Source organism: Alosa alosa, chromosome 7, assembly GCF_017589495.1.
Source record: "Alosa alosa isolate M-15738 ecotype Scorff River chromosome 7, AALO_Geno_1.1, whole genome shotgun sequence".
NCBI lineage: Eukaryota > Metazoa > Chordata > Actinopteri > Clupeiformes > Clupeidae > Alosa > Alosa alosa.
Genome location: NC_063195.1, coordinates 15,126,011 through 15,145,055, shown reverse-complemented (window position 1 = coordinate 15,145,055; position 19,045 = coordinate 15,126,011). Strand labels below are relative to the sequence as shown.

General features: G+C 40.7%; 1 protein-coding gene across 2 annotated transcripts; it reads left to right on the top strand.

The window, feature by feature from the left end:
* The first annotated feature begins 2,478 nt into the window (after positions 1 to 2,478).
* LOC125297968 (polymeric immunoglobulin receptor-like) lies at positions 2,479 to 14,844 on the top strand. 2 transcript variants are annotated; one of them, XM_048248568.1, is made up of 8 exons: positions 2,479 to 2,604; positions 4,465 to 4,779; positions 4,940 to 5,251; positions 5,748 to 6,056; positions 10,851 to 10,949; positions 11,222 to 11,323; positions 11,557 to 11,597; positions 14,490 to 14,844. In XM_048248568.1, the coding sequence occupies exons 1-8, from the start codon at positions 2,565 to 2,567 to the stop codon at positions 14,748 to 14,750; spliced, it is 1,479 nt and encodes a 492-aa protein (XP_048104525.1). In that variant the 5' UTR covers positions 2,479 to 2,564; the 3' UTR covers positions 14,751 to 14,844. The 2 variants fall into 2 exon arrangements, with proteins under 2 accessions (XP_048104525.1, XP_048104526.1); XM_048248569.1 differs by lacking the exon at positions 10,851 to 10,949.
* Positions 14,845 to 19,045: the final 4,201 nt, after the last annotated feature.

Genomic DNA, 19,045 nt, shown 5'->3' with positions numbered 1-19,045 from the left:
GTTGGATCTTTCCTCATTTTCAAGATCAATTTCCAAAAGATGACCCCTTTAGTCAACGTTAGCATGAGTTCACATACTTTTTCATGGCACTGTATGTGATGAGGTATGAGTATGAATCTTTCTGAAAAAGTAATTCACAACACATGTTCCTTTGAGAGAGATAGAGAGAGAGAGCTTCATCGACAGAAAACTGGCAAAAATACTGATCCTGCTAGCATCTAACAACCAAAAACACAAATAGACATCCACATGATATAACGTCACCTAATCATGTATGTCATGTGTCTTGTGCCTGTGCCAACTGTCATTATGTATTAGTTACACTAAAGTCAACATCTATGTAACGTACTATGTGTATTCATAGTGTGTGTGTGTGTGTGTGTGTGTGTGTGTGTGTGAAAAAACAAACTGTAAAAAAGTTATTCTACCAAGTTGAAGTGGCTGTGACATCACCACCGGCTCTTCTCCGAGAAGTGTTTCTTTAAGGCTGCCTTTACACAGGCAGGCCTTGATGCAACAACTTGGACATTGCTGAAAATGCCCACAATCTTTTACCTCTTCGCATTTGCATTACACATAATGCTATTTCCACATCATGCACAACTGACAGAACAGTGGAATTAAAATGAAAATGGAGATGGTAAAAGCTGCACTTTCTATTTGGTGTTAAAATTAAAACCAGTAGCCTATTTTGCGGACTTCTCAAGATACTTCAGAAACAAACCATTGAAATAGCTTAATAATGCAAGCTTGTGTAATTCCATGATTCTGCAGTGCCGTTTGTATGTTTGTTTTCATATCGGTCCCTCTGGTGCGCATGTAGGCTACTGTAGGTTGTCTTAGGTGTTAAGCTAATTAGTGAACCATGTAAACACAGTTGTCTGATATGGGCCACTGTGAAATGTAGATGTAAACAGGCAGTCCAAAAATTGAAGCCTAACAGAGTTGAAGACTGTTGACATCGACAAATTCAAATAAGTATATAAATGAAACAGACAGGAAACACGAAAATTGAAGATCAGCCATCTGCCCTCATCATCATCAGAGGCGGACAGAGTACACAGCTTCATTACTTGAGTAAAAGTACAGATACCTTTTGCTAAATTTTACTGAAGTACAAGTAAAAGTACAACAGTCAGATGTCTACTTAAGAAAAGTACTGAAGTACTGGTTTTTAATAGTACTTGAGTATCAAGAGTACAAGAGTAGTCTACATTTTCTAAATATTGCATTACTACTGCCACAGTGCTTACATTTATGTACAGAAACGTCCTACATGGAGTTATGAAAAATGTTAATGTTAATACCTTGGAGAATGTAAAAGGAATTGGAAGTAAAATCAAGTAATTTTCATCTTTTTACCATGTTGCCAGGGATGGGCAGTATTTCTAATACATGTATTTCAAATACGTATTGCAAATACAAAATACTATTTTGTAATTGAAACACTTGAAGCGAAAACTATCATTACATCATCAACATTAACTTGTTCAGAAAATTGAAATAGTCTGGCGAGGTGGGGCCACAGGTTGGCACATTCCCGGGATGGACCTGCTGCGTCTTCATCCATTGTTTTGTCCATGATTTCGTCTCTTATCTAAATCTGACCAGGGAGTTGACTTTGGCGGAAAGCTGAAGGTGATTGCTGATAGGCTGTCCCAATCAGTGGCGCCTGCACAATCCAATCACGTTTGAGAGGGAAACAACAAATTGAGGGTTTCCGAGATTTTTCTTTTTTCCTTTTTTTTTAGAAGAAGTAACGGGTACTCACGGTTATGGATAGAAATGTAGTGGAGTGAAGAGTACAATATTTGCCTCTCAAATGTACTTGAGTAAAGTCATGAGTACTCCCCAAAAATGATACTCGAATAAAGTACAGATCCCTCAAAATTGTACTCAAGTACTGTACTCAAGTAAATGTACTCTGTTACTGTCCGGCTCTGATCATCATCCATTACAGTCTTCTTTTTTAACCCCCACAGTCATCAGGTAGGCCTAAGCCAAGTCCCAGGGAAAGAATCTAACCAACAAAACACTCATTGGATTTGAAGTGTGATAGCTTGATACTGTATCTTCTCATAATATCTATAAAGATTTGTTTTATTTCTTCTCAGTATAAGTTCTGTGAGGCAACATGCCAGAGACAGGTTAAAAGGTGAAGTTGTTTTCGATTTACAGGAGAGGTCTATAACACTGTGTTTTGAACACGTGCTCTCTCTCTCACACTCTCTTTTTTAATCTGAATCTCTCGCTCCCTCTCTGACACACATACGCTCACTCTGATTTTTCTTCGTTGTTCTCTCTTCCTCTTTTTCTGTCTCTCCTCTCTCTCGTTTTTGTGCAAGAGGTGACAGGCAGTGATGACAGGAGGACTTGGCAACTCTGAAATACACAGGAAGTGCTCAGACCTCAAACAGAAACAGAGCATAAAAAGAAACATCCAGTTTCACGTTGATTGCCAGTGCCTCTCGCTACAAAGCACACGGCAAAGTTTGCAGGAGCCCTTGTAAACACACCGCTGCTCTATCACACGTCAGGTTGGATCTTCTTGACCTAAATCCACAATGAAGAACCTCATCGTACTTCTTATCTACCTGATCTCATGTAAGTCACCTCATTTTTAAAGAATTATGGGTCGAGACTTGTTTCAACATTTGACACTCTGGGCTACACATGGCCAACCTACATTGGTTACGTTTTCTGGTTTTGTGGTGCTCGTTGACTTTGAGTGAACACACATAACAGGGTGGTGAAGTAAACCAATAAATGTCATGTCATGTCACCTCAATGAGGTTATATTTGGTTATCTTTCATTTTGATTTGGCCTTTAAGTGTCTGCTAATACTATAACCATAACCATATGTTATTTAACAAAGTATACAGATAAATACAGTCTATGAGTATGTTGTGTAGTCCAATTCTGACTGAGGTGCAGAGGCGGACAGAGTACACAGCTTCATTACTTGAGTAAAAGTACAGATACCCTTTGCTAAATTTTACTGAAGTACAAGTTAAAGTACAACAGTCAGATGTCTACTTAAGTAAAAGTACTGAAGTACTTGTTTTTAAAAGTACTTGAGTATCAAGAGTACAAGAGTACATTTTCTAAATATTGCATTACTACTGCCACAGTGCTTACATTTATGTACAGAAACATCCTACATGGATTTATGAAAAATGTTAATGTTAATACCTTGGAGAATGTAAAAGGAATTGAAAGTAAAATCAAGTCATTTATATATTTTTACCATGTTGCCAGGGATGGGCAGTATTTATAATACATGTATTTCAAATACATATTTCAAATACAAAATACTATTTTGCAATTGAAACACTTGAAGCGAAAAACTATCATTAAGTTGTTCAGAAAATTGAAATAGTCTGGCAAGGTGGGGCCACAGGTTGGCACATTCCCGGGATGGACCTGTTGCGTCTTCATCCATTGTTTTGTCCATGGTTTCGTCTCTTATCTAAATCTAACCATGGAGTTGACTTTGGCGGAAAGCTGAAGGTGATTGCTGGCTGTCCCAATCAGTGGCGCCTGCACAATCCAATCACGTTTGAGAGGGAAACAACAAATTGAGGGTTTCCGAGATTTTTGCTTTTTCCTTTTTTTTTAGAAGAAGTAACAGGTACTCACGGTTATGGATATAAATGTAGTGGAGTGAAGAGTACAATATTTGCCTCTCAAATGAACTTGAGTAAAGTCATGAGTACTCCCCAAAAATGATACTTGAGTAAAGTACAGATCCCTCAAAATTGTACTCAAGTACTGTACTCAAGTAAATGTACTCTGTTACTGTCCGGCTCTGCTGAGGTGGATATGAGTTGAGAATAGTTTAAGTTCCACAAGAGAAGTTCTAGAAACCAGTAATATGTTCATCACTGCCTGCATGTCAATCACACACTAATACCTTCTCATTAGTCCCTCTCTGCTTGCTTGTTTCTTAAAGGAAAAAATAACTAATTTGCAGTCTACCCCAGAGTTACATGAAATGATGACCTTATCTTCTTTGAGTTACAGCATTTAGCCTATAACTCTGTTTATCTATAGTCTAAATGGTGTAACCCACTTCCAGTGAATTATGCAAAGCTAGCCCAATGGTGTCAGACTGGGTTATTGCACACACAGATAAGAGAAACATATGTATCCTCTTATTTAACTTAGAGCAGACAGCAAACAAGCTAATTTCCCAAAAGAGTTGGCATGTTCCTTTAAGTTGCCTTTTGGCCCGTATGAGCCTGTCAATCTCGAGCTGTCATCAGGACTTGCCATAGCAGGGGTTTCCCTTTCCAGCTTCCTGCTAAGTGCCATCATTGGCCCAGTCTCTCTACGACTCGACATGTGTTCTTGACTGAACACATGTATATGGAATCAAAATAGTCTATACAAATGCGTGACCTTTTTACTGTGATGAATCATATCAAGATAATGAATGGAATTTGTGTTTTGGGGTTTTATAGGTTCTTATGAGGATATCATAAAGGAAACTGGACCTCTTGCTGGAGTAGTTACCATCAAATGCCCATATGATGCACAGCATGTAGACAGACACAAGTACTTCTGCAAGGGTGCAGGATGTGACATCATTGTATCCGATAAAGAGAGCAGACAGCGAACCTCTCAGAGACTGAAGCTGACTGACCATAAACAGGGCAAGAACTTCTTGGTGACCATGACTAACCTGACTGGGGAGGACACAGGAGTGTACTGGTGTGCAGCTGGAGGAGCATCACCATCAGAAACACCAGACCTGCTCATGGAAGTCCACATACAGGGTAGGCTCTTTTGGAGGGAAAACCAGTAAAACTAGAAACTACTGTATAAAAGTGTGTTCTTAACTTATTTTTGAAGTGTTGAGCATTTCTAAACTTGAGCATTTCTTTCCTGCTTATATCTAACTGTCTGCCTGTCTCTATCTATCTATCTTGTTAAAAGTGAATCCAGTCATTGGAGATGTTGGAGATTCAGCAACATTCAGATGTCCATATGCAGAGGGCTCTCAGAATAAGAGCAAATGCCTCTGTAAGGGGGAATGTGAAAAAAGCGGAGACAACTGTCTGATTAAATCTGAACAAGGGCAGACTCAGGCAAAAAATGGACACGAGACTCTGTATGACGACACCGTTTCCAGAGTGTTCAATGTGACGATCGGAGGACTGAGAGCCGAGTATTCTGGGAAGTACACTTGTGCAGTCATTACTGAAGTAAATTTTGTAACCACTGAGCAGGAGTTACTTGTCAGAGAAGGTAAGTGACAAACAACAAACAAACAGACACAAAAATAAATACAAACAAATACTGCAAATCCACACATGTCCAAGACTTTTTCCTAAGGGCCATCCAAGGGTCATTCACACCAAGAACAATAACCAGATTTTGAGACGGATAAAACAATGACAGCCAATCAGAATCCATCAAATTGTAGCCGTCACATTCATTAACACAAGGAGAGACTTTCCTTGTTGTTGGTCACAGGTGTGAACAGCCCCTAAGTGCAAGCCCTGTGGGTTTTTCCACAGGTTTCTATAATTCTATTACCAAGGCTATTCCAGCTCCAGAGATGGAGATGGAGAACCAAAGGCTTTTACTCTGACACCAGACACCAAGATTTTACCATATATAGTGGAACAATATTATGTCAACATTTGCTATGTGGTCTGTCACTCAACTATTAAAAAAATAAAATAATGTAGAAGTTGAAATTATTGTTTTAATTATTGATCATGTCCGTTACATTTCACAGTGGTGGCAGGAGATGAGGGAAAGTCTGTCATCATCACCTGCAAATATCAACATGATCAGACCAGCAAAAATACAGCCAAGTACTTTTGCCGAGCAAAAGACACTGGTTGTAAGTTGGAAGATTTCCTGGTGTCATCACTAGCTCCAAACCACAATAGATACATTTTAAAAGAAGACAAGGATCTTCAGCCTGAAATCTCTGCCAGAATCTTCAATGTGACCATCACTGACTTAAGAGCAGAGGATTCTGGGATATATTGGTGTGGGGTAGAAGAAACAAAGAGTGTGGTCAGACTGGAGGTCATCAAAAGTGAGTTTTACCCCCTCATGCTTCTTAAAGGTGACCTATGGGTCATTCCATGTGAAATCAACAGATGCCTCCCACCTGAGGGGTATTTCACAAAGGCAGAATTAAGAAATCCAAGTTAAGTGATAAAGCGAGGCTTGACATAACATTGTCTGCTTAAAGGAACCATATGTAAGATTGTGGCCAAAACTGGTAATTTCAATTTACTGTAGAGCGGTGTATCCCCTCCTCCTCCCCCCTAACTCGAGGTTCCAACCCGGATGCTGAAACACTACTGACTTTGTGATTAGTAGATACAGTAGGTGAAGGGTGGCGCATCAGGCCAAAACACAACATGACATGTCAAAACACAACATCAACATCAGTTGAGGGCTGCAACTTCACTTTTTAAATGACAATATCCTGGCCAGACTACTGTTGTCAGTGATATAAGTGTTTGAAATGAACATGATTTCTTAATGTCTAGTGACATATCAGGGCCATTTTATGATTCATTGAAATACATTTCTTACATACGGTTCCTTTAACACATTCCATTACGTAACACCAATCCAGGATGAGTAGGAGTGACTATGTTAAGACAGGTGTAAGTAATACAGGATATGTGTTTTCTCCTTTTGAATGGGGTATTTCTGTAAAATAGGGAAAGTAGTAGTGGGTCAACTGAATGCAAATTTACGGATGCACCCACCTGTGAGTGCTTTCCTATCGACACATACTGTAATGTCATTAAGAAAGCTTGCCACTGCAAAGATACACATAGGGCCATACAATAAATTCATTTATGTTACTGTACACCAACTGGCCTGTAGGTGGCCGGACACAGTTTTCTGTGAATATCTTGAGAACCGTAGGGCCTAGGATGACCAATTTTTTGCATATGTTTGCCTCCAGGGGTCATGTTAACCCATTCCATATGCACATATGTGCATAATCAGATATTCACACACACACACATACATTCACAGTAATCATACGTATGACACATACACACACAGTAGACATATGTACGCATGCATGCACATGCACACACACAGGCACACACACAAGCACACACACACACACACACACACACACACACACACACACACACACACAAACACGTACACACACACATGCACACAATTCAAGAATTTCTCAGAATTATGAACAGGCCAGATGGGGGTTGGGTTGTATAAAATGTATTTTACAGGTGAAATCTATGAACTAATCATGTTTTGGTACTTGTTGTCTAGCAGATACCAGTGAGAATTGAGTGTGCACAATGCAATTCAGTGAGACAGTTACAATCATATATGCCTTTCACCTTTTGTTTTTAGCCAGCAGCCAGACCAGCAGATACCCTGACTTTGCTGAATTACTGAAGCTAAGCAGGCTTAGTTAGTACTTGGATAAGAAACCTCCTTGGAAGAGTAGGTTCCTGCTGGAAGGGGTGTTGGTGGCTGGCCAGTAGGTGGCACTCTTCCCTGTGGCCAAAAGCCACCAAACGAATATCAATCCTAATGTCCTATTGCAGTGACAGGGACACTGTACTGCAGATGTTTTCCTTTGCATGAATGTTAAATTGAGGTCCTGACTCACCATGTTTGTTAAAGATCCCATGGCACTTATCGCAAAGAGTAGGTGGTTCCCTGATTTGCTTTATTTATGTACACATACATAAAGACACACACACATAAAAACACACACACACAAAGACACGTAAACACACACACACTACACATGCACACACATGACACGCACAAACACGCACACAAACACATAAACACACATACACATGCACCCATACAAACACACCTACATACTGTACACACACACACACACACACACAAACAAACACATATACACAAAAACGATTACACACTCTGCACACACTCAATTACAAACACACAAAAAAGGAACAAAGTAGTAAATGAACACAATTTGACAAGCGTGACTTATTTTTGTGGAAAAAATGTGTTGGACTAGGCGGCGGTCATATTTTGTACCGCTCTGCGGTACATCTAGTTAATATGAGTTTGAGTCAAGGTACCAGCACAATATTTTGTGAATATACTATTCAAAACATGTTTTTTGTGGTAGATGCAACCTAGTTGGTAAGAAAGTACTAAAACAGTAGTGTTATATAGATTCAAAGTATCTGATGGGATTCATTGTGAAGATATGGTGGGCAAAACATACTTACATTTTTCATTAATAAAATTTTCAACAAGTCAACATAGCTTAGCAAATATTTGACAGTATTATTTACAAGTTGAAGACACTTGACAGTGTAGCATATTCCCTGACAATTTCAAGAATATGAATCATGCAAAAGTGATGACCCAAATAACTTCACTCTAAAAAATGCATTTTATCAGACCCACAACCCTGTTTTTGAAGCCTCCACATCTCAGAACATGAAGTAGATACAAGCTTAAACCTTTTGCACAGTAGTTGTTGTACAACCCCAAAACAGAAAAAGTTGGGACGTTGTGTAAAATGCTAGTGAAAACGAAAATTTGGACTATTTCATGGAAATATATGTTAATTTTTAATTTAATGCCAGCAACATGTTTCAAAAAAAGTTGGGACGGGAGCATGTTTACCACTGTGCTGCTTTACCTCTTTACAAAATTATGTAAATGTTAATGAACTGAGGAGACCATTTGCTACAGTTTTGAGAATGTCATTTTGTCCCATTAATCCCCAAAATAGGATTTCAGTTGCTCAACAGTATGGGGTATTCTTAGTCATGTTTTTCATTCCATTATGCACCTAATTTGACAAATCTGGACAGCAGACAGGCCATCTTAGCACCTGGACTCTTCCTCTATGGAGAAATACTATTTAAATACATGTGTATGTGCAGAATTCATTTTGGCATTGCTTTCCTGAAATATTCAAGGTCGTCCCTGGAAAAGACATTGCCTGGATGGCACTATATGTTGCTCAAAACCTGTATACATCATTCAGAATTGATTGTGCTTTGCCAAGATGCCCATGCTGTAGGCACTTAGGCTCCTCCACACCGTCATAGATGTTGGGTTTCGAACTAAAACAAGTTGGATAGGTTGGATACTTAGATAGGCCCTCTCCTCTTTAGCCCAGATGAGTCCATGATTTCCAAAAATAATGGCAAATTTTGATTGGTCTAACCACAGGACCTTTTTCCACGTTACCTCAGTCCATTTTAAACAAGCTCAGGCCCAGATAAGAGGGTGGTATCTACTGTATCATGTCTCAATACAATTTTAGCTGTTACAATGTTGGCTGCAGTTTTTGAATTGATATTAAACTGTGCACATAGACAATGGTTATCAGAGTTTTTCCTGAGCCCATACAATGACAGGTCTAGAAACAGGTCTGGTATTGATGCAATGTCATCTGAGGTCCAAAAGATTTCTCTGGATTCTCTGAATGTTTTAATAATATTATGTCCTGTAGATGATTAACTCCCCAAATACTTCACAATTTCATGTTAAGATTAAAATGACATTGTTTCCTCATTTGTGCACCTAAGTTTACACAGAGTGATAAATACCCCTACATCTTTACTTCTAAGAGTCCCTGTCTCTCTGGGATGCTCTTTTTTATACCCAATCGTGTTGCCACTTACCCTAATTAGTTGCCAGTTACCCTAATTAGTTGAAACATTCTTCCCTTTGTTTTCTTTATCATTACAGAACTTTTCCAACATTGTATTACCCCGTCCCAACTTTTTTTGAAACATGTTGCTGGTATCAAATTCAAAATTAGCATATATTTTCCACAAAATAGTCAAATTTGTCATTTTAAACATTTGATATGTTGTCTGTGTCCTTTTTGCAACTAAATATGAGTTTAAGAGATTTGCAGATTTTTACATTCTGTTTTTATTCACGTTTTACACAATGTCCCAACTTTTTCTGTTTTGGGGTTGTACTGTACATGTTTTGGCATGAAACAAAATCAAGGTACTAAGATGAGAATATTTTCTAAAATCTGTTGATTTGGAATAACCCCTCAATATTTGACCTATCTTATACTCAGGGAACACAAACACAGTAAGAGCAGTGATAACACAAACACAGTAAGTTTAGTGGTTTGTTTTGCTCAAGGGCATAACACAAACATGGATGATGAGGGAGGTGTTAGTAGTGCAGTTTGTGGTTTGCTAGGATGGTAGTAGTGCAGTTTGTGGTTTGTTCAAGGGCATGGATGATGAGGGAGGTGTTAGTAGTGCAGTTTGTGGTTTGCTCAAGGGCATGGATGATGAGGGAGGTGTTAGTAGTGCAGTTTGTGGTTTGCTCAAGGGCATGGATGATGAGGGAGGTGTTAGTAGTGCAGTTTGTGGTTTGTTCAAGGGCATGGATGATGAGGGAGGTGTTAAGGGCATGGATGATGAGGGAGGTGTTAGTAGTGCAGTTTGTGGTTTGCTCAAGGGCATGGATGATAAGGGAGGTGTTAGTAATGCAGTTTGTTATGTTTCCTACTGACCCTGGGGACCAGACCTGTGAGTTTCTGGTTGCAAGCCCGCTTCTCAAAACTTTTAGGGCATAATTTCACCCCATGCTGCATGATGTTTGTCATTGTGACGATTGCAGATTGGACAGTATGGGCTTGTTTGCTCTGACATTGATTACGGTCTAATCCAAGACTTGAATGAAGATATCCAAAGAAAATCTAGATCTTGGCTTGTCAGGGAAGCTGGTACTCTGTCAAATCATTCCAATGTATATTCCCATCCTAGACTGATTGTAATAATGCAGTCTCTGACTTGAGCTTGTTTGTCTCATTTTGGACCTTTGAAAATGGGAAATGACATTTGAATACCAGCATCTACTAATGTGATTCATATTCCTGACAAATCAACCACGTGGCCATCATCTCCGGCATCCATGTCCATGACTCCAGTCACCATCTCAACATCTCCTGGTAAAGACTGCTTATTTTGGTCAGCTAGCATAACACAGGGACAGTGGTCTGTCTCCACTCACATACACAAAATACAAAATGCCTGCAAAATGTAGTAGGCTATATCTAGGTGGGGACCTATGCTGTAATGTCTTTTATTCAGGGAACAAATGTCACAATATTAATGTATATTAATTATAAGTGTCATATCTCATAGATATAGCATAAGCAGGACAAACTGTACATATATTAAAGAGACTGCCCACTAAGTTCTACTGTCTGTGTTTTGTTAGGTGCCAGTCCCTTGACCCTCTCTGTGTCTCTGATCGTTGTGATGGTCGTTGTGGCAACTGCAGTGTTCCTGCTTTACAGGCACAAAAGAAACAAGACACAAGGTGAGGTACACCCTATGCCAGGACAGAGAACTATATTCACATCAATAGATGTATCTCTCACTCACTCACTCACTCACACACACACACACACACACACACAAACAAAGAAGATTTGTGAGTCTTTCTCCAAAAGGCATGCTTTCGCAACACATTACACGTTGACATTTGCACAGCTTACAAATAATGATGATTGTGTTATTCACATTTTTGCTGAACTTTTTTTTCACCAACAGAACTTCCATCCAACGATACAAACACCAGAAGAAACAGCCAGGTAAGTGTTTAAGATGGGAAACATTTCCTTTGTTTGACTGTTCAATTGCTCTAACCTGACATCCACTCATAGGCTTGAGTATCCAGTTTGGTCGGTGATAAGTTATTAGTTGATCCAACAGTATGGAATATAAAGGCAATGATATCAAGGATGGCTTCAAAAATGGGTTGTATTATTTCAACTCATCTCTGGGTCATACGTAAGGGATAATGTATAGAACGCCGGTCATTATTGGGAAAATAAGTCAACAGGGCGAACTGGACCCCAACGCGCAGCGGAGGGGTCTTGTTCCGCCCTGAAGGGACTCAATAAAACAAATCAATAAAACAAGCACGATACACAAACAGGGTAGTCACATACAATACACCAGGTAAAACACATGGGGTACAACCTACAATTACACAATCCAGCATTCACACACATTGCATTCTAGGAGGCTAGCACTCAGTCCGGAAGACACCGACGTTACACAGCCCCCTCGCGAGCCATTGCCGTCTTCGCCAATGTCTCCTCAGCTTAGCCATTGCCATAACGTCGGTGTGGGCATTCACTCACTCAGTCCATCAGTCCGTGGTACCGCGAACAACACGTGGAGTGCACACTGCATGAGCTCACTCGCCAACTTGGGGAACCACAACTGCTAGCAATCCAGTGCGGGCGTGCTAGTAGTCACATGGCTGTCGCCTCTCGTCCCCAGCTCCCTTTCAGTGACCGCCCTCAGGTCACACTTTCCACGGTGTGCCACCGCAGCACTCCTCCAGCTCCAGGCGGGGCCCTAGGTGGCCTACACTACCGTAGACTGGCACCAAGCACCGGAACTCAAGGGTCAACTGTCGCTGCACCTCCGTCGCTCCACTCCACACTGTCCACAGTCGCACCGACCAGGACAGGCAGGCATCAGCTCCGCTGCAGCCGGACGCGCTGAGCTCTCAGGCCGTCAGCTACCGGTTTCGGCGTCCCTCCTCGCGCTGCCTCCTCGCAGAGCTGTCCTCCTCTGCTCCCGGCCCGCTCCACTACGTCATGGTCACGACGCAGGCTTGACCCCCCTCTTCTGACTCGTGCCTTCAACCCAACACAGCGAACCTTTCTTTATTTCCTCTCTGGCGCCGGCCAACAGGCCAACTAGAACGGGCGCCCACACAGCACGGTGCCTCTTACACGCACCCAAATGTTTTAAAGTTCAGTTTTTCCGCTGAAGCTGCCCTACCGTCGTGAATTCGCTGCCCCCAGCGGCTCTGCCAACCGTCCGTCATCCAGGAACCTCTTCCTTGCCGCTCTCCCTCGGCTCTGCTCATGCGTCGTGGCCAGGGCCACTGCCAACTCCAGCCTCGTGCCGCCTGGCGGGGGCAGGGGCTCCTGGTCTCCTGGACCGCTTCTTCAGGCCCCTTCCGGCAAGATCTCCTCCCATGGCCACAGGCAGGTCCAGACGACAGCTCCTCTCCTCCAGCGGCAGTAAGGACAGAAGACCGTTATAAGCTTTTTAGTAGCCCTTACAAGGGCTCTCTCCGGATCCTCTTGCGTGGGCCTCCACCCAGTGGTGAGGTCTCCCGCTCCCGGCTTCTCTCACTGGACGGAGGCCATGTTCAAAAGTCGCTTCTAATATCAATGTAACGATTGATGCGACATACACAGTTGTCCAATCAAAGGTTTAATAGCAGAAGCGGGAATCCACATAGACACCATTACATAGGAAACACAAGGGATACACAAGCACGATACACAAACAGGGTAGTCACATAAAATACACCGGGTAAAACACATGGGGTACAACCTAAAGAAAGACTACACAAGCTAACACATACATGACATGGTAAACGCAATTACACTCACTAAAACCGACATTACACAATCCAGCATTCACACACATTGCATTCTGGGAGGCTAGCACTCAGTCCGGAAGACACCGACGTTACCATAGGTTTGCAGCGGTAATTACATGAAAATATTTTACCATAGAACGTTGGGAAATCCCATTCAAGTCAATGGAGCGTTCTACTAGCATTGTGAAGAGCCGTATAATAATCAATATTAAAGTCAGTCAATATTAAAGTCAGTCAGTCTGTCCAATAATGATGTTCTCTTCAGTTTGACATCTGAGGTTGGATGGAAATGTGCAATTACGAATATACAGTTACGAACAAAATGATTCATACCCCTGCACAAAAAAAAAAAAATTAATGTTGATTTTCTTTGGTCTTTAGACCAATATGTTTGTTCTGACTGAAAATGACACTGCCACATGCCAAAAGGTTGTAAGAAAATATGGTAGAAACATTGAATCAGATAAAGAAGCATTTTCATCTTTTTTAGCCATTTTATGAAAAAAAAAAAAAAATAATTCCATTTTTAAATAACCAATGGAAACATCTGTATTTGACATCACAGCTCTTAACATGGTTCTTATAATAGCTACCAAGCCTCTCTATGTCCCCACAACCGCACCTTGAACCGTCTTGAATTTCCCCATGGGGATCAATAAAGTATCTATCTATCAATATATCTATCTATATATCTATCTACCTTTTTAGCAGCAATCTGGGTTTTGAGGCAAGAACAATTATTTGCCATCGTTCTGGCCTTGTGCTCACTTTTTTTGACAGATTGAGGTCTGGACTCTGGCAGGGCTTCTCTTAAATGTTGATATTGTTCTCTGTGAACCATTTCTTCCCTTGTTTGGCTGTATGTTTTGGATCATTGTGTAATTTAATGGTCCATTGCCATCTATTAGGACAGCAGACTGTTTGATCTTTTCCTCCAAAAATCTTAATTTAGCCCCTTGTTTTAGTGTTACCATTTACTTTGAGAAGGTCGCCAGGTCCCTCTGAAAAACACCCAAAACTGTGTGTATGTTAAGTCACTTTTAATGTTCTTTGCTTTGTTTCTTCCAATCAGGTTCCTCAGCCGGACTGCATGTATGAAGAGATTAAAGATACCCATAATCCATCTCTCCCAGAAACCAACACTGTGTATGCCACAGCTCAATTACCCACAATGCCCTCTGATGACCTTACATACTCCACTGCTACGTTACCCACAAACCCTTGCACTGACATGGGCTACTCTGCAGTGAGTTTTGGTGAAGGCCCGAACACAGTGGCCATTGCTTTCAGACAGGGAAACTGTGAGTACTCCAGGACTAGTTCAGACCAGTAAAGCACACCGTTCACCAGAACCAACATGAATGCCCCACACACTGCACACCACACACCAGAACCAACATGAATGCCCCATACACTGCACACCACACACCAGAACCAACATGAATGCCCACACACTGCACACCACACACCAGAACCAACATGAATGCCCCACACACTGCACACCGGTGCTAACATGAATGCCCCACACACTGCACACCACACACCAGAACCAACATGAATGCCCCACACACTGCACACCACACACCGGCGCTAACATGAATGCCCCACACACTGCACACCACACACGCACTAACATCAGCGCGCCCTTCCGCACAACGGCACCAACATAAATGCTCCGCACTAAAACATTTTATATTCGCAAAATTCATAGCTACAATTTCCATATTCCATAGTTTCTCTTGTTGTTTCAATAATAATAATTAAAAAAAACAGTATGACTAGCTTAAGGTGGTTTGTTGGTTGACCAGCTTGTTCACCAGCTTAATGGACCACCCAATGAATGATGACCAGCTGAAGATATGTTTCTGCAAGAGTTTTGATTGTGTAGCAGTAGCTGGTTCACCCAGCTTACAATGGTAACTCAGCTGTTTTTGCTTGTCGCACCACCTCAAACTGGTTATTTGAGCTGGTGTTGCTGGTCTTACATTGCTGGTTTAACTGGCCATGCCAGGTTATGTTGGTCATTCTAGAAAACCAGCATGACCACCTTGTCAACCAGCAACAATGTCAACCAGCACCCCACCAGCAAAGACCAGCAAGAGCTGGAAGAAAACCAGCAAAGACCAGCTAAAACCAGCTACTAGCAGCTGGTTTCTAAGCATTTTTTTTTCTTTCAGCAGGACAATGTTTAGCATTTTCAATACCTTTAATTTATTTTATTTTTGTTTGTTTTTTTATTGATGAATGTTAGTGTTAGCATTTCCATTGTAGATTTTCATTCCTATTATATTACTATATACAGTATACTGTTACTGGGGCTGGGGGGGTATACATGCTGTTGAATGTTAATGTAATGTAATGTAATGTAATTTTACAATGAAAGGTCACCAGCTAATGCAGGTGGCAGTGAGTTACCTGAATGAGAAAATGTAAGGTCCTACAAGGCTCTGTATTTAGACCCCGGCCATGCATCATATTTGTTACTTTCTTAGTTGTTTGTTACTCTATCTTGAAATAAAATAAACATTTTCCCTTTTTTACAGTACATTGAGGCATTTTGTCTAGTATCTGTTCTGTTTCCTGTCTGCCAGAGACTTGTGTGTAACCTCGTGTCTAACACTCGCAAGATACACATCCACTTCCTAGTGGTGGGAAGACAGTATTACAGTGCAATTGAGTTGTACCAAAGTGCCTTACAATTAAGGTTAATTAATTTTACATAATGGGCAACAACACCAACAATAAAAAGACTAATTAAAATGTGAAACATGTGGGCCACAGTCATTAGTCCAAGGCTGACTGTAATCAGACTAGCAGTTTACATGGCAGTGAGTGACACCATTGCCATTAAGATTATACTGAAGATGAGGTTCAGATATTTTAACAATCTCAGGTTCTATTGACTTCTTTTATCAACATATCCCTTTTCTGAATTTTATCAACATATCCCTTTTCAAACACATGAGCCAACACATTCATATTCAAACACAAGCATGTTTATGGACTTTTATTATTACTAGTTTACTAATTATTATTACAAGCATGTTTATGTACTTTAATTATTACTATAGTAACTATAGTTTTAAGCAGGGTAGGAATTTCACGGCGGCGACGACGGCCATGGCCGTCGCAGGCCCCTTGCGTTGGCCGTGAGGCCCCTTTGAAAATCAGAGGTTTACAGGCCCGCGGTGGCCTTGGTGCCCCCTTCTTTCAATATTCTGCTTTATGTCCTACTAATAGCAATTTTATTTAGCCTGTGGCCTGTCAAAATAATCTTAGCATTCACAGCGCAAATTTATTTAGTCTTTTTTTACGCAGTGGAGAAAGTGACAGCGCCAAAGAAAGAAATTACATTCCAAATTCACCCATTCTCAGTTGAACTACTACTGAAGTAGCCTATTCATCACACAGACATCACAAGTATCACATGAAAGAGCTTTTTCTCAGCTTTTAAAACAATGTTAGCCGATAATTGCTGTGTTGAACGGTTCATGAGAAAAGTAAATAATATAATTCAATTTAATCATACATTCTACTGAAGGTTTTGCGTCCCATGATCTCCCTACCCATTCATCTCGGTGGAATACTTTACGAACCCTTCTTTTAACACATGACAAACCATATATCCGAATAAACAGGAGACCTTACCGAACACAAAGGTGTAAAGCAGTCCCCTGTACAGTTAGCCGTTCCAGAGTAATCCAGTTTTGAATTTGCAATAAAGTTCGACATACATGGATGTCTCCAAATTTGGGCTTTAAGTTTTACAATGTGTTTAAATTGTTCCACATGATTTCATAACGGGCCAAATACAAAATAAATGTTACAAATATCGCATAGATATTGGTAAATCAGAGTACAGCTGACTAAGAATTTGTGAAAGTAGCCTTAATCATCACAAAATGCTAAGCATCCATCTAGGCTATTTGAGTTTCTTAAAGCTGAGCTGTGATTAAATTGTTCAATACATGATTTCATAACAGGCCAAATATAAAATAAATGTTATATATAGCCTAGATAGTCAGATGATTTACAGTTCTATGTAATATGTCATGTTTTCATTTCATGTTTTTGTAATGTTTCATACAGTGATGCAGGTCTACTGCAGTGAATAGGCTAAACTTTGATCATTTTTATAGCCTACTACTGTATAGTTAACTTTGGCCTTGGTGCCCTGACATGTGGCCTTTGTGCCCCCCACCAAATATGCCCAACTGAAGGCCAAGTGGCCTTGCCCCCAGAATGGTGAAATTCCAAGCCTGGTTTTAAGTTATACACTTCCCCTTTCTGGTTGAGGCCTATTTGTAGGAAAGTGCCGGAAAAGAGCTAGATTAGATCTCTGGTGCTGGTACTGCAGTGCAGAGGAAGTCACTAAACCACAGCATGCCCACAAAAAAAGATAGATGTTGCAGGCATTTGAAGAACACATAATCTACAGACATTGAATACATACAAACCATGAGATCGCCAGCTACAAACTCTGCATCAAATGAGTCACGGAACAACTGTGGACTTCGTCTCAGAATGATGACCCTTCTTGTCCTGTCACTCGTACTGACCTCAGGTAAGAATTCTGACTAAATAATATAAATATACTTTATATTTAATCACAGACAGACAATGTAGTTTAAGAATGCACTGTCTAGCCTACAGGCACTCGTCCAAGCATAAGCTAATCTTGTCAGTGCAATATGTTTCATCACAACTTCTAAAATACACATTTGTGGAACTTGATGTCACTGACTCACATTTCTTCTTCCTGGCCTCTGATAACATTGTCATGTAACTGACAGTCTGACACAATGATTCAGATTCAAACTTTATTGTCTCCAGGGGGAAATTTGTTGACGCTGTCTATAATCACATTTAACAAGAAGACAAGTTTACACAAACAAATTACACAAGCAAAAAAAAAAAACACACAAACATAGACACCAAGTACCTCCTAAGCCAGATTATTGAGAGCAGCGATGGCAGATTATTGAGAGCGGTTGTGGCAGATTATTGATAGCGGTGATGGCAGATTATTGAGAGCGGCGATGGCAGATGGGATGGAATTTTTACCAAACCGTGAGTGATTGGGGGTGGAAGGCATCATGTGCTATGTCCTATGGTCCTTTGGTGAGTGATGGCAGTGTAAGACTGGTAAATTGGGAGTGGGGAGGCCACATATTTTAAGCATTTTACAGCATGATACTATAGATACAGCATGATACTATAGATGCTCTATAAAAACTCCAAATATACAGATGACAGACGCATTACAAATGACACCTCAACTTTGATGATGCAAAGCAGTTCTTGTTTCCTGAAAATCAACACACCTTTTGTCAAATTTCTACCTTATACTTTGATTGATACACTTTATTATATGATATATAGATGCTGTTGATGGGGTCACTGTGACAGGGTATACGGGAGCAGCCGTCAGCATGAAATGTGACTACAAACCTGGATATGAGAGCAACAAGAAATATTTCTGTTTGGGGTCAAATAGATTTACATGTGTTGATAAGATAAAGACTGACCTTAAGAACCAGTGGGCAAGTGATGGCCGCTTCTCTCCTTATGACAATACCACTGGGCGATTTGTGTGGGTGTTCATCAAAGACCAGGGGCCTCATGTAC